Here is a 16,133-nt window from a genome sequence, read left to right on the forward strand (position 1 = left end):
CCGGATAACGCTACATCTTTCAAAAGCAATCCAGTACAGGAAGTCTGTGGTTTCTCAGATATGGACCTATTATAACGCAAATCTGCCAAAATTATATATGCTCGCTTCCACTCGAATAGTCCATAATGCATGCAGTTCGCTCTATAGAAACTTAACCATCCAGTTGAACCAGTCTTTCACTTGGTGAGTTTCCACCCAGAAGACTTTATTCCCCATTCGACGGCCTTTTGTACATCGTCAACGATGACTTTTGGAGTCCAAGCGGGTTCTCCTCCTCTGTAGACACCAGTGCGCACAAGAATTGAATGCCAGTTGCTGCCATTTCCGCTGCGGTAGCTGTTTGCGCCTCGGATATCGGACTCTGGGTTGTCCCCAACCATATAAACGTTCCGTAAGGGTTTAGTACCATCCGTTCCAAAGATCCTTGTGCGATTGCGCAGCAGTTGTCGCTCCGCGAACTCATACGTTCCTTGATATGGCTTCCCGATGATCGTCTTTTTCAGCTCGACGCCTTTGCTTGGCCCTCCGGTGATCGCGGCCCAGGTGCCTTCCAAGGCCTCGCGAAAGCCTCCTTGGCCCAGACGCGGTAAATGGTAAGCAGCTGCCCACCACAAGTCGGGGTTTGAAAAGTACAGATGTGGCTGGCCGTCTTGCAAGAATCCCTTGTTTGGGAGATCTGTTCGTCCATTCTTGTCCGATATTGTGCCCAATACACCCTGCGATGATAGTAGAAGGTCGATGATCACATGAGCGTCCAACCCCCAGTCGCGGGGGTCATTGAACACGAAGATGGCATCAATCTTCAAACCCTTGGTTGGATCTCGAGGGTCCAGCGGGTTGGGTATCGGCCTCGCAAATCTCTCATAATAGTCTTTGAAAACTTTGGAGAATGGCCAAATGGATGGATTGGCCATGAAAATATCACCAGGAGTCAGCACATTCTTGAAGCCATACTGCTCCGCAACCTGACGACAGCCATCACCGTCACCTCCAACAACTAGGACGCGTTTATTCTCCAAGGAGCTGTGCTCGTCTGGCCCCTTCACAAGCTCCGCAAAAGGAGAATGGCTTTGGATAATGACTGAGGCGTCCAAGGGCACCTTGAGCTTCTCGCTGATCTCCGCCACTCGCTCTGTTTCATGTTTCCCACCGCCGTTTGTCAAAAGAATGAATGGAATTCCTTGGCCCTTGAGCAACGCTAGCGACTCGGCCGCACCGGGGATGGGCTTAGACGACCGGAGGAGTACACCATCGATGCTAGGTCACAATGTGATTAGCGAGGGCATTAAAAAACTGCGATGGCCTCAGACTCACTCAAATGCGAATGCAAAATCTGGAATCTGAGATGTGGAAGTGGCTGTGTGGATGGCTCTCCGACAAGAGTAAGAGTGTGCGCTCTGCAATCGTCCAAGAGAGCGCCAAAGAGATTGCGGTCTCATTCTAAGCAACGTAGCTAAACAGAGATGTGTATGCTCTGTATCAGTGATACACGTACATGAATATATATTGACAATGGGGCAATTAAGTGTAGAAAGTGAATTGACGGAGTCGGAGACGGGGAGATGAAGCGGAGTCTCACCGAACAGTGGGCAGCGGACCGACACAATGAGATCATTCCCCGGTTATTTAATCTCTTATCAGACCAACATCAACGGCCCCTCTACCTCTCAACACGGCTTTTCGTTTTAAGTACCTCTGTACTCTGCGCCAGTATCATGGCATTCAGCATCTTATACGCCCCTGATGCACCCTACTCGCCAAATCTATCTGCCTACTGAAATTGTTGTGCAAATCGTCCGTTTTGTGGCTGCAGATGAATCCCACCGTCAAGAGGCGCTGTACGCATGCTGCTTAGTGTCGCGTCAGTGGTATTCCGCAGCCGTCTCCTTTTTGTATGAAAAGCCCCGGCTACATATCGGAAACTCTTTCCAGCAGTTTGTAGCAACTTGCTCGGGAGTCGGTGGACGGAGGAATAAATTGAACCTGGGAAGTTTTGTCCGCCGCCTGGATCTCAGTCGGCTGGTGCACCATAGCTCCAACAGCGTGACTGCTAGACTGCTTGGTCGAGTCAAAGAAAACCTGGAAGTTTTCTTGGCCCCAAGGGTGTCATTTGCGTAAGTATAGACTCTCTCTTTTGGGACTTGTCGGTTTTCTTCTCTTTACAATGCTTTCGAGCTTCCATCAGTCGAGATTCGCCCCCTACTGTCCAGAAAATGATTGACCTTTTCTAACATGACTTACAGTGTCAACAGCCTTCCTGCTCTGTCAAAATGCACGAATCTCCGTTATCTTGATCTCTCTCTGGTTGCGGATCCGATTCCATTCCCCAATCTTAAGAAAGCGTTCAGTCGTCTGCCGCGACTGCGTACCCTTCGACTTCCCCGTTCAACCAATCTCGATGTCCCCGACTCATCAAAAACAGAATGGCCTCCTCTCCTTCATAAACTGCAACTGAGCGGTCAATTCTCAGCCACCACGATACCCTCATTTTCCTGGCCGCCTGCTCTCACCAGCTTGACTTTGAAGAATTGCACGGATTTGTCGGTGACGAGCATTGCCTGCTTGCTCAGCAGTCCGCAGCTGAGCGAGACCCTAAAACACCTTACAATATCCTATGCAAATCGTAGGCTTGAGCCTGGGTCTATCAACGCTGTGACGGCCTTCTTACCCAACCTGACATATCTAAGTGTCCCCGGCGATATGGTAGATGAGACATTTTTCGATGTTCTATACTTCCTGTCCCCTCCTTTGGCTCTTGAAGTGCTCGAGTTCGACATGCCTCACTTGGACCCAATACTTCATTTTGAAACAGCATCCTTAATAATGGCGCTGGACAAAGGCCTGAGTAACGTCCGTTCCGTCGGGTTCTCGGATATATTCTGCACCGACGAGCGCATTGTCGAAGACGAAGAAGTTGACGATGTCCTTCATAAACATGCTAAGCAGAGAGCTGAACAAGAAGCGCCGACCGCGGTTGACGAAACTGAAGTCGGAGTATATTACATGTGACTGGCATGGCTCTGATTCTATGAGATTACATCTACACGCCTCAGCCGATCATTATAATGACTTATTACCCGGTACACTGTTACCTTTATGTTGACAAAGGCGACTTTCGCCAGTGTGAACTTACAGCATGTTTCTTTAAGTTTTGTCGACATCATGTATTTTAGACCCAGCTAGAATGAATGTATCAATAATAATGTAACTAACCAGTACCGGCTGGCAAGCTCAGAATTTATGCTATGTAAAAATTCCCGACGCTTGAATCATCGATCTCCTAAAGCTCATTCAGACAAAGTTTCCTTTTATAAGTAGGGATGCAGGGCTGTTGATATGGAATTCCTCGCTCACTGTGTACGAGAGGTAGACAGATATCTTTTTGCCGATAAGCAGCAAAATCAGGCAAAAGCTCAAAGTGTTGACACAGTTAACTCTTGAGTGTCAACAAAGATGTTTGGTCAGACAACAAGGTTACAAAGGGATCAATCTATAGTTCTGCCAGTTTTAACCTTGGATTTCTGTAATATGGCTCCATCTTGAGAAAATAAGGTGTGGTATCGAAAAGAGCTGACCATAATGTACTCTTTCAAGACTACACAGTATCACACTGGACAAGTCTGGCCGACAGGTATAAAACGGCATCTTGAATCATTTTTGATCGGGTTGGTTCTTCGACGACTAAGTACAACCAAGGTCTAAGAAAGGATCCTCGAGTCAGAATACTGCCCTCCTGGGACGGTAATGCTATGAGAGGTTGAGGGAACCAGAGGTACGGAACGTCCAGAACATGAAGAAAACAGGGAATAGGTATGGAATAGAAAAATCAAAGAAGATGTAGAAACCAAGTGGATAACGGGTTTTGGCAACTACACAAAATAATCATCGCATCTAGCTTGACACCTCAATTATAGGTAAAAACTGGCAATTGAAGGAAAGAGGAACAAAACGCAGGAAATGGTTCTGGTCTCATGAAAATGCAGAATCCGTCGTTAGTGCATGCCTGCTGAAACGTGCACCCATTACAATATACAACCTTAAGCAAGAGCTGCCATGACAGCAGGAGCGACACCTTCCTCCTCCGCTCGGATGGTGATCTTGGTAGTGACACCCGTCTTGCTCGAGAAAGCCATCTTGATCAAAGCTGCAACCCTACCACCTGACACAGTCTTTCCGAAGAGCTTGAGCGTATGTGTGCTGTTGCTAAGAGCCACATCTGAGCCTTCTAGAGGCTGGAGAGAAAGGGCAGTGATCAATTGCTCGGTAGCATCTGCAGTCAAGTCAGTATATTGGATTGGATTCACGATGAAACGTCGAATTCGAGACGCACCTGAAATGCTCTTCATGTTACTGAGTTGCAGAGTCTCGCTGAGTTCCTCCCCGTTCGCGCCGGTCTGCTCCCAGACGTGGTCAAAGCTGCCGGCAAACGTGGGAATGACATAGTCGCTGCCAGTAAGCTCCAAGTCCTCGACTTGATACTCGTCCTCATATCCGCTATCCTCCGGCTCTCCAGAGGTAGGGTCGATCTCTTTGCTGGTAAATTTCAAGATATTTGTAAATGATGTGACAGGAAAGCTGTGTTCGCCGGCGAGTTTCTTGAAGGTGACGTATACGATACCAGGCTCATTTGTAGCCAGCTTGGGAGCGGGCACGATGAACTCTTCTTCCAGGACCTCTTCCTCGGAAGGAGTGGCGACTACCGTTACATCCTCAAGTACCGTATCGGGCAGAGTGTTCTTGATGTCGTATTGCACCACAATGTGCTCCTTGAAAACATGCTTGACGGCTGTCACCACGTATTCGGTCTCGCTTTCAGTAAGCTCAACAGGCACAGAGGACTTGAGCAAAGTTCCGTATGCCTTGAGCTCGGGAATCTGCATGAGTTGCTCGGCATATTTCTGAGTTGCCGCTGCGGTTGCCGCCTCGGCGACGCCGTTGGCCTTGCCTTTGGGAGGGCCCGCAGAAGGAGCCTTGAGGGTGGGTGTTGCAGTCGTGAGCTTCTTGGTCCTCTCTTCGGCCAATGCTTGTTCTTGTGTGACAACAGGAACCGTGGAAACGTCGAAAGCTGCGGCAAATGTCTCCTTGTCTGTCGATGTCACGTACATGACAAGCTGGTGTTCGAACGTAGAAAGTGAAAACATAGAATCTAGTTATGTAAGTTTTCGAATATATCAGATTGAAATCAGACGACTTATACATACCGTTCTTAATGAACCGTTCGGCCATCTCGGCCTCTTCCGCCATAAGACGAAGATTGAGGGCAGCTCGGTCTCGTACCTCATCATCCGTATCGTCAAGGCAGCGTGTAAGGAGGACGGAGACACTGGATTTCACTTCAGGGTCCTTCTGTCCGACGCCAAACTTGGCCAGAGCCGTTACAGCGGCAGCTCGTACGATAGCATTTTCCAGGACGACTCTATTGTAAATGTAGCGAATGTACTTAGTGGGATGAGATGTCTTAGGCCCTTCCACACCGAGAAGGTGCAGAATTCGGACCGACAACTTGGTAAATTCGCAGTCCTCGATAAACTCGCAGAGGTGGGCAAGGGCTAGTTATTGTTAGTTGGCTTGCCAAACAAGCAGGGTGAGAGGGCGGGAAATATTGGGTTGGGGGTTCGCACCATCTTCTTTGCTCTCAGGGACGAATTTAATCAGGTCGAACATGCTTTCAACGACACTGCGCTTGAATTCATACCCGCCCTCGTCCCTGAGAATGCCGCTGAGGAACGCCAGCATACCGGCCTGCTTGCTGGGAAACTTCAAGCAGAGAGTCCGAATAGCCTCGACGATAGTGATCTTGAACTCATCCGTGATATCAGCCATAAAACCAGAGATCTGCTTCATCAAGCGATCAACACTGGCCTCGTTGCCAGTCTTGAGCAGTGTTGTGATGGCAAAAGTGGCGATGGAACGGTTGGAGTTGGAGATAAGAGATTCAATGTCAGGGTTGCACACATTGACAACATGAGGCTTGAAGCTGGCAAAGTTGTGGAGGATACGAATGGCAGCAAACTTGGTGATGGCGCGGGGAGAAGAGAGGAACAACTGGAGAACATGAACAGCCTGGGACGCTTCCGCATCGGTAACATCGCGCATATCGCAGATTGCCTTTGCTGCCTCGAAGTTGACCATCTCATGCTTATGCCGGAGCCAGCCATCGAGCATCTGCATCATCGGTTTCCTCAGGCCTGGATCCTCCTCCGCCAACTTCGCTGCTAATCGCACCAACAATACCAGCGCGGCGGGGCTCTTCACAACACCAGCTGCTCCATACTGCTGAACCATCTTCACCAACGCCATCCTATCATGCGAGCGCATCTGGTACAGGAGACCAATGGCATGATATTGAGTCATAAAGTTTGATTGCGAGATAGCGTGACTCGAAGAGCTGCCACCGAAGCCAAGGAAACCGGTCGACGACTTCGATGCGGATGCAGCTTCCTGCGTCTCACTCTGCCATCTACGGACGACATCGCGCGCAATTGGAAGGAGGTGGTATGAAGAAACCAGGGCGGCGGAGGAGACAGAAGGGGTCTTGTCGACAATAGCGGTTTTGATCAATCGCTCGATACCTTGCACGGTGGTGGCCTTTAGAAATTGCATCAGCTACTAAGTCTAACAAACGTAGTCTAACGAAGGATGCTCACATCAATGATGCGGCACAGAGCCCGAATGGCGTTTGCTCGGTAGAGGATGTCGCTACCGACAGCGGTATCCTTCATGATGATGCTTGTTGACATGATGACGTCCTCGGCGGTGTTCGCGAGTTCCTTCAGAATAAGATAGACCATTTGTCGCAGCGAAGGATCCTTGTTCTGGAACAGTTTCGAGATGCCGAAGAACAGAGTGGTCGCCTCGTTCGTGGGGAATTGCTCCCCCGTAAACATGAGGACGGCGATCTTGGTCAGGAGGGTTCGACATCTTCGTGGGGAGATTGGAGAGGAATTGAAGAGACGTGCTATCAACAAACAAAGAGAAGAACATGATTAGTTAATTTCCTGGTAGTTTGGTAGCATACTTCAGGGGAACTGATAATCCCCTTACCATCTTGGAAGACGGAGGTCCGATCGAGCTTGATCATGACCTGATCAGCGTCCTCATCCTTTTTGACGTAACTCATGCTGAAAGAAGCTGCTGATCGAACAGCAGCAGAGAGCTCTGTTCTGATACCCTCTTCTGGTGTAGGTTACCGGTAAAGGTTACGCCGGAGTCAACAGTGGAATAAGGACGGACGGGTAAGTATTATGGGTAGGTCAGAAGCAATTGGGTGTGCAGGCGGTGTAAACGATTAACGCGCCCTCATTATCCGCGAGGAGTGAGGTTAAAAAGAGACGAAATTGAAAGGCCAGGCCAGTAGGAGCAGTGTCCAATCTCAAGGCAAGGCTACTGACCCTGTTTCAGGGAAGAACCGAGCATGAATGGAGAGGTTGTTGCCAAAGCAGCTCCCAATGCCGTTGTACAATCTCCAGGTGGCCTTCCGCGTCTGTGGGTGCTCTAGCCACTGTGGCTGATGCTGCAAACAGAGCAAACACGCGGCATGCATCATATCATCATCTCAGGTACTCGGGAGCCTCAACAAACAATTGCATGCGAGCTATCATTCTATCTAAACTTGCGATTTCTATTCCTCAAGACACTTCGATTTACTCTTTCTCATCATGGAAGTCCAAGTAAACCCCAACGAGGACACTGAGTGGTAAGAAAATCAATCTCCGCAATTTCCTCGTCAAAGCCCCGATAATCGCTCACCCCGCCATAGGAATGACATTCTCCGCAAGCATGGCATTATCCCCGAAAAACCCCAGGACCCTGAACCATTGATCCAAGAGGCCCTCGTGGAGGCCGAACGGAAAGCATACGAGAATAGACTCGAAGACAAAGATCTAGATGAGCTGCACGATCTCGAAGATGAAGAAGACGAAGAATTCCTCGAACAATACCGGTACGTCGTCAACCATGAGAACCCCGGTATCCCAGCTGCGGTTTTTGGAGCATTCAAGTACTGACCAAAATCTAGCCAAAAGCGCCTTGCAGAACTCTCTACCCTTCAGAAAACCAGCATCTACAACCAAGTTTACCCCTTACAAAAAGTCGACTACGCTCGCGAGGTAACAGAAGCCTCCAGCAAGTCCTTCGTGCTCGTCCACCTCACATCCACCAGCGGGAACGTCGAATCGCGGATCCTGTCCGATCTGTGGCGTCAACTAGCTATGAAATACGGCGACATTAAATTCTGCGAGATCCGGGGCGATATGTGCATTGAGGGGTATCCGGAGCGGAATACGCCGACAATTCTGGTATACAAGGACGGAGAGATCAGAAGGCAGCTTGTCACATTACGGGAGCTCAATGGACCCAAGACTAAGCTTGAAGGTACGTTTGTTGATGGTTAGTGTTGTATAGATATTGGCTGACGTCGCCTCGCAGACCTTGAGCGAATGCTAGTGGATCTGGGTGCCTTGAAAGAAAGCGATGTCCGTCTAAAGAAGCGATCTTACTCTTTCGATGAGGAGCGTTCATCAAACATCCGGAATGCGAACGTCGAAAATTACGACGATGATTGGGACTAAAAGAACAATACAATGACTGCGAATTATATTTTGGTACAAGATTGCTATTATTACGATGCATATGTTGAAATATGGGACAAACCGAAAAAGATACGAGTCAACTGGGGTTGTTGATCAACTCACTTGCTTTTACAGATTGAGACTTTCTTTAAGTTCATGTCACAGAATAGGTGATTGGGGAGAGCACTGTTGTTCTTCCTGAATACAAGGATGTATATATCAAATTGTGAACCATCAGTCGTCCGATAGTGCAACCGCACATGCTAGCATTCTCGGTAATCATTACTTCATATCCCATTACCAGCACTCATGCGTGCATTGACGAAAATAATTGAGAAAGATCATTCGATAAGCGTATACCAATCCCAGACACGATTTCTACGCCAAATAACACCCTTCGACATAGCGCCGTATCCCCCCCATTAACCAGCTTCCAAAGGCACCAAATACATTTTCCAGATCATAACTCGGCCCAAATTCGCCTCTGCCAAAGGTCATATCAATTCATCGCGGCCAGCCGCAGCGCTCGCCTCAATGGCCCGGAGCACCTGGCCTTCTCTGAACGCCGGACCCTGTCCATTACACTGAGCCATCCCCTTCAACCGATTAGAGACATCCCCAATATCCACAAGACCCTGCTTGTAAAGCTCATGCCCCTGGATAAGATCCCAGGTCGCTCCGGCATCGAGGAGCTTCTCCCCCGTCTTTTCGCAGATCGTCACCCGATGCGTAGGCGCCGGCTCCCCCTTCGGCACAAGATTCGTGTAAAAGTCAGTAGGGGTGTACTTCATCGGACCAGTGACGGTTGGCTCTGAGTCCAGATGACGGCCTTGCGAACTCGCGAATTGGCCCGTGGTGGCCCGTAGAACCTCATTCTCCGTTGCGTACTTGGCCAGCTCCCGCTTCAGCCGTTCGTTGTCCGCGGCTAGGGTGGTGGATTCTTGCTCGAGCGTGCTGACCTTCTCTTCGAGCTCGCGGACATGGCGCTCCTTTCGTTCGCGGAACGCTCGCTGACTGGAGGCACCGATGGGGGATATGTTAGCCGCACTTATTCCACAGCATGTTTTCAGCGCGGGCGTGTATCGCAGCCCTCACGCTTTGACAAGAACGAATGGATCACATACGCGGCTCGGTTCTGTGCCTTGCGCTTGCTCTGTGCTGGAGTCAGATTGTCCTTTTCCTCGCTGCTGCTCCGATGCTGGAGTTGGTCATCGCCACCTTCGACGGATCCAGGCTCCGCATGGCTATTGGGGAAATCGTTGCTCGAAACTGAGTGTTTGGAGAAGGATTCAGGTGGGGAGTGCGGTGGAGGGACAAAGGACGAAGGGGCGGCGGGGTTCTGAATGCGAAGGGAAGAATCGAACGAATGATAATTCTAGGATAGGACAGGATTAGTATCAGTTCAGCAGAATGGGCGACGTAGGGAAACAACTAGAGAACTAAATGGATCATTGATATCATCGCCATTAGGGGCCGGGTTGTTCTGCTCGGGTGTAGGTAGTCCGTGGAGATCGTAGATGGAGAATGGCTGCTGTGACTGAGGATTGGAATAAAATGAGTAGTCCATATCTCTGCACTTCTCTCAATTAAAGCACGCCTTCTTGCAGTGGATGACCGGCCTATAAGAGAGCAGGTAAGAATGCAATGTCGATAAAATCGCTGAGACACTTCCTCTCTTATCGATGGGAGACAGCGGTCAGGATGGTACGGAGACAGATTTGATGGGGCTGAGCCTTGGATTTGCTTTTGTTCGGAGAACCCAAGAAACTCAGAGTAAAAGGAACAACTTAGAATAACATGGATTCAAAGCAACCGAAATTTCGCCGATCCCGATAATTGACACAAGCTTTTAAGAAGCATGGCACGATTCTGCGTAATCATACTGATGATGCAGACGTAGATATTGAAAATACTTCGGGACGCGGGGTGGGTATGATGGCAGCTTCTTTATCGATGTCAACTAAGGGAATCGCCCCTGCTAATCTGATCGAATAGAGGACAAGAATTTCCAGGTAGCTTATCGATGCCACCACTCCATGAGAGACCAAGTTCTTACGTCAAATCTACTTCCGCATTTGCTCCCAGAAGCCACAAAAGGAGTTTTAAACAACTACGAAAGTGCCAGCCCAGTGGATACTGCAAAGACGGAGGAAATTGATTCACGACAAAAGACTGAAATATTATCTGAGTGACCGAAGGGACAGTATGGGAGAACCTAGCCAATAGCTTTCGCAGTTAGCTCGCGATAGGTCCTCACAACTGGACCCGTCGACACAATGCGAGAGAGAGTGGAAAAAACACATCAAAGCCATAAGATGCCGTTAAAGTGAACACAAATCGACGTGATACCCCCCCGGAAGCGACCCTAGCCATTTTCCGTCGCCAAATACCCAAACGCAGAGACGCATTTCCGTCGTGCCTGACCCACTGCAAGTCGTCCCATAATCCTCATAACCCGATAGTCGTGAGATAAGTTTGTCGAAAAGGACAACAGCCAGAGCCTCAAAAGTAGACACCCAGAAACTGCCATCTCCACCACATCATCGCAGGTCGTTCCTTCTGTCATCGTCCCCTGTTGACACGTCGATAACTCACAAGCAAAACGATGGAAAGTACATGAAAGCATGCAGGACATAAGAAGACGATGGGAAATGCAAGAGCAAGATGGGGTTGGAAAGGTATTGAAACAGGACAGCAGATGATCAATCTGAGGATCCCCAGTGACATTTGTCGACATTCTGATAAAGCTGTTTCGTCACAATACTGATGATCCCGTTTATGCATCTCTTATCACCCGACCCACCCGGCAGATTGCTGAGACTGAAAATCTCGATTCAAATATGAATTCGAGTGACTGGACAAAGGTGGGTGAACGGGTAAAATATAGCCGCAGTAAAAAGCATTTCGAGGCTGCTATCGATTTCCCTTAAAAAAAAGCGTCCGCGTATCGAGTACAGAAGTCGTGAAAATGGTGGGGTTCTCGAGCGTTGAAAAGAAGCCTCCACCGAGTGAAAACACGAAAGACTGATAAGCGAACTGATGAAGTAGAGAACGATGAGCGGTCCGTCGAAGCGTTGTAGATCGAAAGACGATCAGGACTGGATAAAGGGCTGATAGAGTGCACGGGAACAACAAAAGAAAAAAAGGAATGGAGGTCCAAGGCAAAAGAAGTCCGAGAAGATTGCTGCACGATGCAGACAGGTACCGTGATGACAGGAGGTCCCGGGCTTCGAGGTTGGTGAAAGTTGTTGGCATGCAGGAAGCTGAAATACGATCAAAAGACGAGTGAAAACAAGCTACGCTGCCATGCTGCACAATTTAGTACCACTGAGCACCGTATCCATCGTCCCGCTTCGTACGGCTACCGGCAGGCCCATAAGCACCTGAAGCAGCAACCTTGGAAGCAGAGCGCAGCCTAATGCCGAAGACTATGAGATTAGTCAGATTCTAGAAACTGAAAAGGACCTCCAAGCGCAGAGCGGATCTTGAACACCAAACGCAGAGGAAAGGGGTTCCCTACACGGAACCTAGGTTTCAGATACTCACATCCTGTCACTCCCTCCCATAGCACGGTTGGTGTCAGGGGTGTTGTTGAGCGTGTTGTGATCGAGGACCTTGCGACGCTGGCTGGAGATAGCACCAGGCTTGGCAGCAGTAGCGGTAGTAGCTATGGGGGCCTGAGCTCCAGCTACATTTTGGCGGCCGTCGGCCTCCTTGTCCTTCTTGTTATTGGTAGCGTCCGCAATCATAGCAGCGTTCTTCTGGTACTTATAGACGGTCCAGTCGAACACGTAATCGTACTGGTAGGACTCGCGGACGAACAGGTCGCGGAAGATCTTGCGGAGGTAGGAGTAGTCAGGTTTGTCATCAAAACGCAGGGAGCGAGTGTAGTTCAGGTAGATGGAGAACTCGTTGGGGAATCCACGGCAGAGGACCTCGGTGGGAGTGGTCATCTTCTTTTCCATGATGCGGTCGTACTTTTGCTTCTTGGTGGCCGCCTTCAATCCCTGCCAAGGGAGAGTGCCACGGCAGAAGTAGAGCATGACGTATCCGAGAGATTCCATATCATCACGACGAGACTGCTCGACACCGAGGTGAGTGTTGATACTAGCATAACGGGCCGTTCCGGTGAGGTTCTTGTTCTCGCGGTACGGGATGTGGAAGTGCGTCTTGGGATCACGGTACTTCTTGGCAAGACCGAAATCAATCACATTGACTTGGTTTCCACGCTTGCCGATACCCATCAAGAAGTTGTCGGGCTTGATATCACGATGGATGAAGGACTTGGCGTGGATGTATTCGATACGGGAGATGAGTTGATCCGCCAGGAGAAGCACAGTCTTCAGGGAGAATTTGCGGTTGCAGAAGTTGAAAAGGTCCTCCAAACTGGGACCCAAGAGGTCGATGACCATGGCGTTGTAGTCACATTCGGTACCGAACCAGCGGACAAACGGGATTCCAACACCACCAGCGAGCGATTTGTAAACCCGAGCTTCATACTCGAGTTGGGGGTGCTTGGCCTTGACACTCTCGAGCTTGATGGCAATTTCCTCCCCAGAGATGATGTTGGTACCTATATCCTTTAGTAAGCGATTGCTCACCAGCCGACTTCCTCAAAAAGTATCAATGACATACCGAGATAGATGTCACCAAAACTACCGCTGCCGATCTTACGGCCGATGCGGTATTTATTACCGACTCGCAAATCCTGTGTTGTGACCATATTAGTATAAAGTACAAGGGTCGAAGGATGCATTGATGTAAATACTAACCATGGTCGTCATCTTGACTGTCGATTGTTAGGCACAGCTGAAAGCTGTGGCTGGAGATAATGTCAAAGACTGTAGAGACGAATTATAAGTCCTTGGTCAAACAGTTGACGATGCTGCGAACAAATTCTAGGAGTACGAGTCCAATGGGGTCAAATATTGCAAAAAGCCAACGCAGTGAGGAACAAGAGAAAAGATTGAGAGTGGTAGGATGGGGAAAAAAAGTGCAAGCTCCAGCCTCAGGCGCGTAGTTCCTTGGCAAAGTGAGTGAATGGCAATCGATGAGGCTGCTGCGGGTGGGAAGCTGCTGACGGAAGGAGACGCGTCAACGACGACTCAACAGAAGAAAGGCCGCCAAATAGACGTAGGAGTTTGAAAGAAGTGAGAGTAGAATGTTGAAAAAATGTACTTCTTGTTGTTTTGTTGCAGACAGAATGGGTGTGGCGATGAGGACAATCGATTCCGACTGTGAAGGCCCGACCGAAGAAAAGGCGGAGGGGAGAAGAGAGGGAAAAAGGAGACCGGGAGGCCAACTCACCTTAATAATGGGACACGTTGAAAATGCAGAGATGAGACGCGTAGAAATTAACAGACAGGAAAGAAGTACCTGCTGTTGAAAACAAGAAGGAAAAAAGAAAACGAAAACCAAGGGCAGAGCCTTGATATCGGAAGGTGGAATTGGGGCGAGAAGGAGAAGAAGGGAAGAGGAGGAAGGAGAATAAGAGAGGAGTTTGAGTGAGTGTTGGGTGCACTGAGAGGAGAGACTAAGCAGTACTGAGCGTAGGTAACTAGGTACCTAAGTAAGAGGGGGCCGGGTAATGGTAAGTAAAAGCGGTGATGGGATGTCAGCCAGAGGTTAGGCACAGCTCTGGGAAAAACAACTCAATTATTAGAGGCAAAGAGGAGGTAAAATCTGTCTCAGGAAGAAGCTAGGCAGGTATTGTATGTCAGAAGACAGTATGATGTATTACAGTATCACATCAATGAGTCTAGATTACAGATTATCTTCACCTGATATCAAGCTATCTAATAATAACAACACAGTTAACACAATTCGGCTATTTCGTTCATCATGCTGCCAAGGGCCATCGAGCCATCAATCATCAAGCACACCAAGAACTAGAAAAAGGAATGTTCTTCCAGGCGAGATACCCGGCCATGCAAGGAATGATCGAAACAGTAGACGATCAACGTCCGACGATAGCCAAATAAAGCGGTCAGCTCGAACCTGATATTATTAGCCTTTCTTAGGTCTATTAATATTCTACCAATATCAACATCGAAGGGAGTCATTTGGATGGAAACAACCTGCATCCCGGGCAAGTATCACATCGCAAAGGAGATGAATCCCATCCCTCTTCATCCGTTTCCTCTTGTATCGAGATACAGCGAGTTTCATCAATGAGTGGCGACCAACTCGGTTTCGGCAGATAGGGCGGCGAAACAGCAGAGAGGCACAAAGGCTGTGCCTTTGCACAATTTCATTATCTCACCTCATTGCCACACTGATACCCTGGATCAGACAGCTTACAGGCAGATAGCAATCTGGAAAATTCCAGCATGCCACTCCTCATCTATGTACTCTGTCAACCACCCCCGGACTGTCCAACAGTATTGTATGCCGTTGCCTCCTCAGATGACCTCGTCTAGATAAGTACCCAGGTACCTATGGGGGTGATACCGCGTTATCTGTATTGTAATTACAAATACTATACCTAAGATGCCTCATCCGCCAACAGATCGACCAAAGCACCGGAGTGACATCTATGTACTCCGTATTTGGGCAGAAACAGCAGCCAGGTCATGTGCCTCGCTGTCGGTGTCCTCGTACCTTACTCCATACCATGTACATATCAAGGATAAACCACATACCAGCCTGCACAGCTGATGACTTCTGTACAAGGTTCAATTGGGTGGTTAATCGCCGCAGTTTCATGAATCAAGATTCGATGTCCAGAGCTGCATATATAGAGACCCTCCGCGCCCTGTATATCTTCCTGCCGTCGCCTCACCGCAATGTCACCATGGCGGGCGGCACAGCAAGATGAATCACATCACCCACTCATCAGAAATTTTCCGTGGAGATTCAGTCGCTGTGGACTTGGCCAAGCACGCATCTAGAACTGATGTGCTCTATTGTAGGGTGCAGCCAACTGGTTTCGAGCCAGAAGATGACATCATACACGCAGCCAGATCAACCAACGAACCATGAGACTGCACTGACAGGCCATAAGACACCTGGTTTTACTCAAATGGTTGTTCGGAGAAATCTGTGTTTCATTGCAGATGATTGTCATGTTAATATCACCTCACCCTATATGCCAGCGAACACTCTGAACTCTTAAGGAGCCAGGATACAAGTTTGCTGGCACCAGTCCTTGCGGAGCAAGCAAGCTGGACGCCGGCTTGTTGATCTATGATTAGCCGCAAATGCAGTCAACTACATCCAACCGAGTGAATTCAAGGTTCAAGAGCAACCAGCTTTCATTGAGAAAGTTACATCTGACCAGGATCAGGCAGAGGCTCCTCGAAGCAACAAGTAACTAGTAGTACAGTCAGGATCAGGTAGCGAGATATTGAAGGGGTATAAAAGAGGACTCAACAGAAAACTGAGAGGAAGAGGAGAAACAAAGAAAGGAAAGGATAGTATAGTGCCAAAATAAGAAGTAAAAGGAAATACTCTCGAACATGAAGCCGTTTTCGAATCCTTTTTCCACAAAAACAGAATTTGGATTGAATTCGATGGGGAAAGAGAGCACGGGGAATTTGATATTGCAAACATGGCTAGAGACAA

At 48.8% G+C, this 16,133-nt stretch overlaps 5 protein-coding genes across 5 annotated transcripts; 2 read left to right on the forward strand and 3 right to left on the reverse strand.

Annotated features, from left to right (window-relative positions):
• Positions 1 to 176: 176 nt before the first annotated feature.
• On the reverse strand, positions 177 to 1,439 carry ALT_4593 (putative HAD superfamily hydrolase; the record flags this gene model as incomplete). The annotated part of the gene is made up of 2 exons (XM_033559013.1): positions 177 to 1,257; positions 1,315 to 1,439. The coding sequence occupies 2 exons, from the start codon at positions 1,437 to 1,439 to the stop codon at positions 177 to 179; spliced, it is 1,206 nt and encodes a 401-aa protein (XP_033414904.1).
• A 304-nt stretch (positions 1,440 to 1,743) lies between these two features.
• On the forward strand, positions 1,744 to 3,009 carry ALT_4594 (F-box domain protein; the record flags this gene model as incomplete). Its single annotated transcript, XM_033559012.1, has 2 exons — positions 1,744 to 2,114; positions 2,244 to 3,009. 2 exons carry the CDS (start codon positions 1,744 to 1,746, stop codon positions 3,007 to 3,009), a joined length of 1,137 nt encoding a protein of 378 aa, XP_033414903.1.
• Positions 3,010 to 4,037: 1,028 nt separating this feature from the next.
• Positions 4,038 to 7,120, reverse strand: ALT_4595 (coatomer subunit gamma; the record flags this gene model as incomplete). Its single annotated transcript, XM_033559011.2, has 6 exons — positions 4,038 to 4,270; positions 4,331 to 5,146; positions 5,202 to 5,549; positions 5,622 to 6,588; positions 6,648 to 6,958; positions 7,045 to 7,120. 6 exons carry the CDS (start codon positions 7,118 to 7,120, stop codon positions 4,038 to 4,040), a joined length of 2,751 nt encoding a protein of 916 aa, XP_033414902.2.
• A 538-nt stretch (positions 7,121 to 7,658) lies between these two features.
• Positions 7,659 to 8,570, forward strand: ALT_4596 (phosducin family protein; the record flags this gene model as incomplete). The annotated part of the gene is made up of 4 exons (XM_033559010.1): positions 7,659 to 7,696; positions 7,760 to 7,942; positions 8,018 to 8,373; positions 8,428 to 8,570. The coding sequence occupies 4 exons, from the start codon at positions 7,659 to 7,661 to the stop codon at positions 8,568 to 8,570; spliced, it is 720 nt and encodes a 239-aa protein (XP_033414901.1).
• A 494-nt stretch (positions 8,571 to 9,064) lies between these two features.
• On the reverse strand, positions 9,065 to 13,293 carry ALT_4597 (casein kinase I homolog hhp1; the record flags this gene model as incomplete). Its single annotated transcript, XM_033559008.2, has 6 exons — positions 9,065 to 9,617; positions 9,695 to 9,945; positions 11,776 to 11,833; positions 11,896 to 11,985; positions 12,117 to 13,143; positions 13,206 to 13,293. 6 exons carry the CDS (start codon positions 13,291 to 13,293, stop codon positions 9,065 to 9,067), a joined length of 2,067 nt encoding a protein of 688 aa, XP_033414899.2.
• Positions 13,294 to 16,133: the final 2,840 nt, after the last annotated feature.

This window comes from Aspergillus lentulus (genome assembly GCF_001445615.1).
Source record: "Aspergillus lentulus DNA, contig: Alt08, strain: IFM 54703, whole genome shotgun sequence".
In the NCBI taxonomy this organism is placed as follows: Eukaryota; Fungi; Ascomycota; class Eurotiomycetes; order Eurotiales; family Aspergillaceae; genus Aspergillus; species Aspergillus lentulus.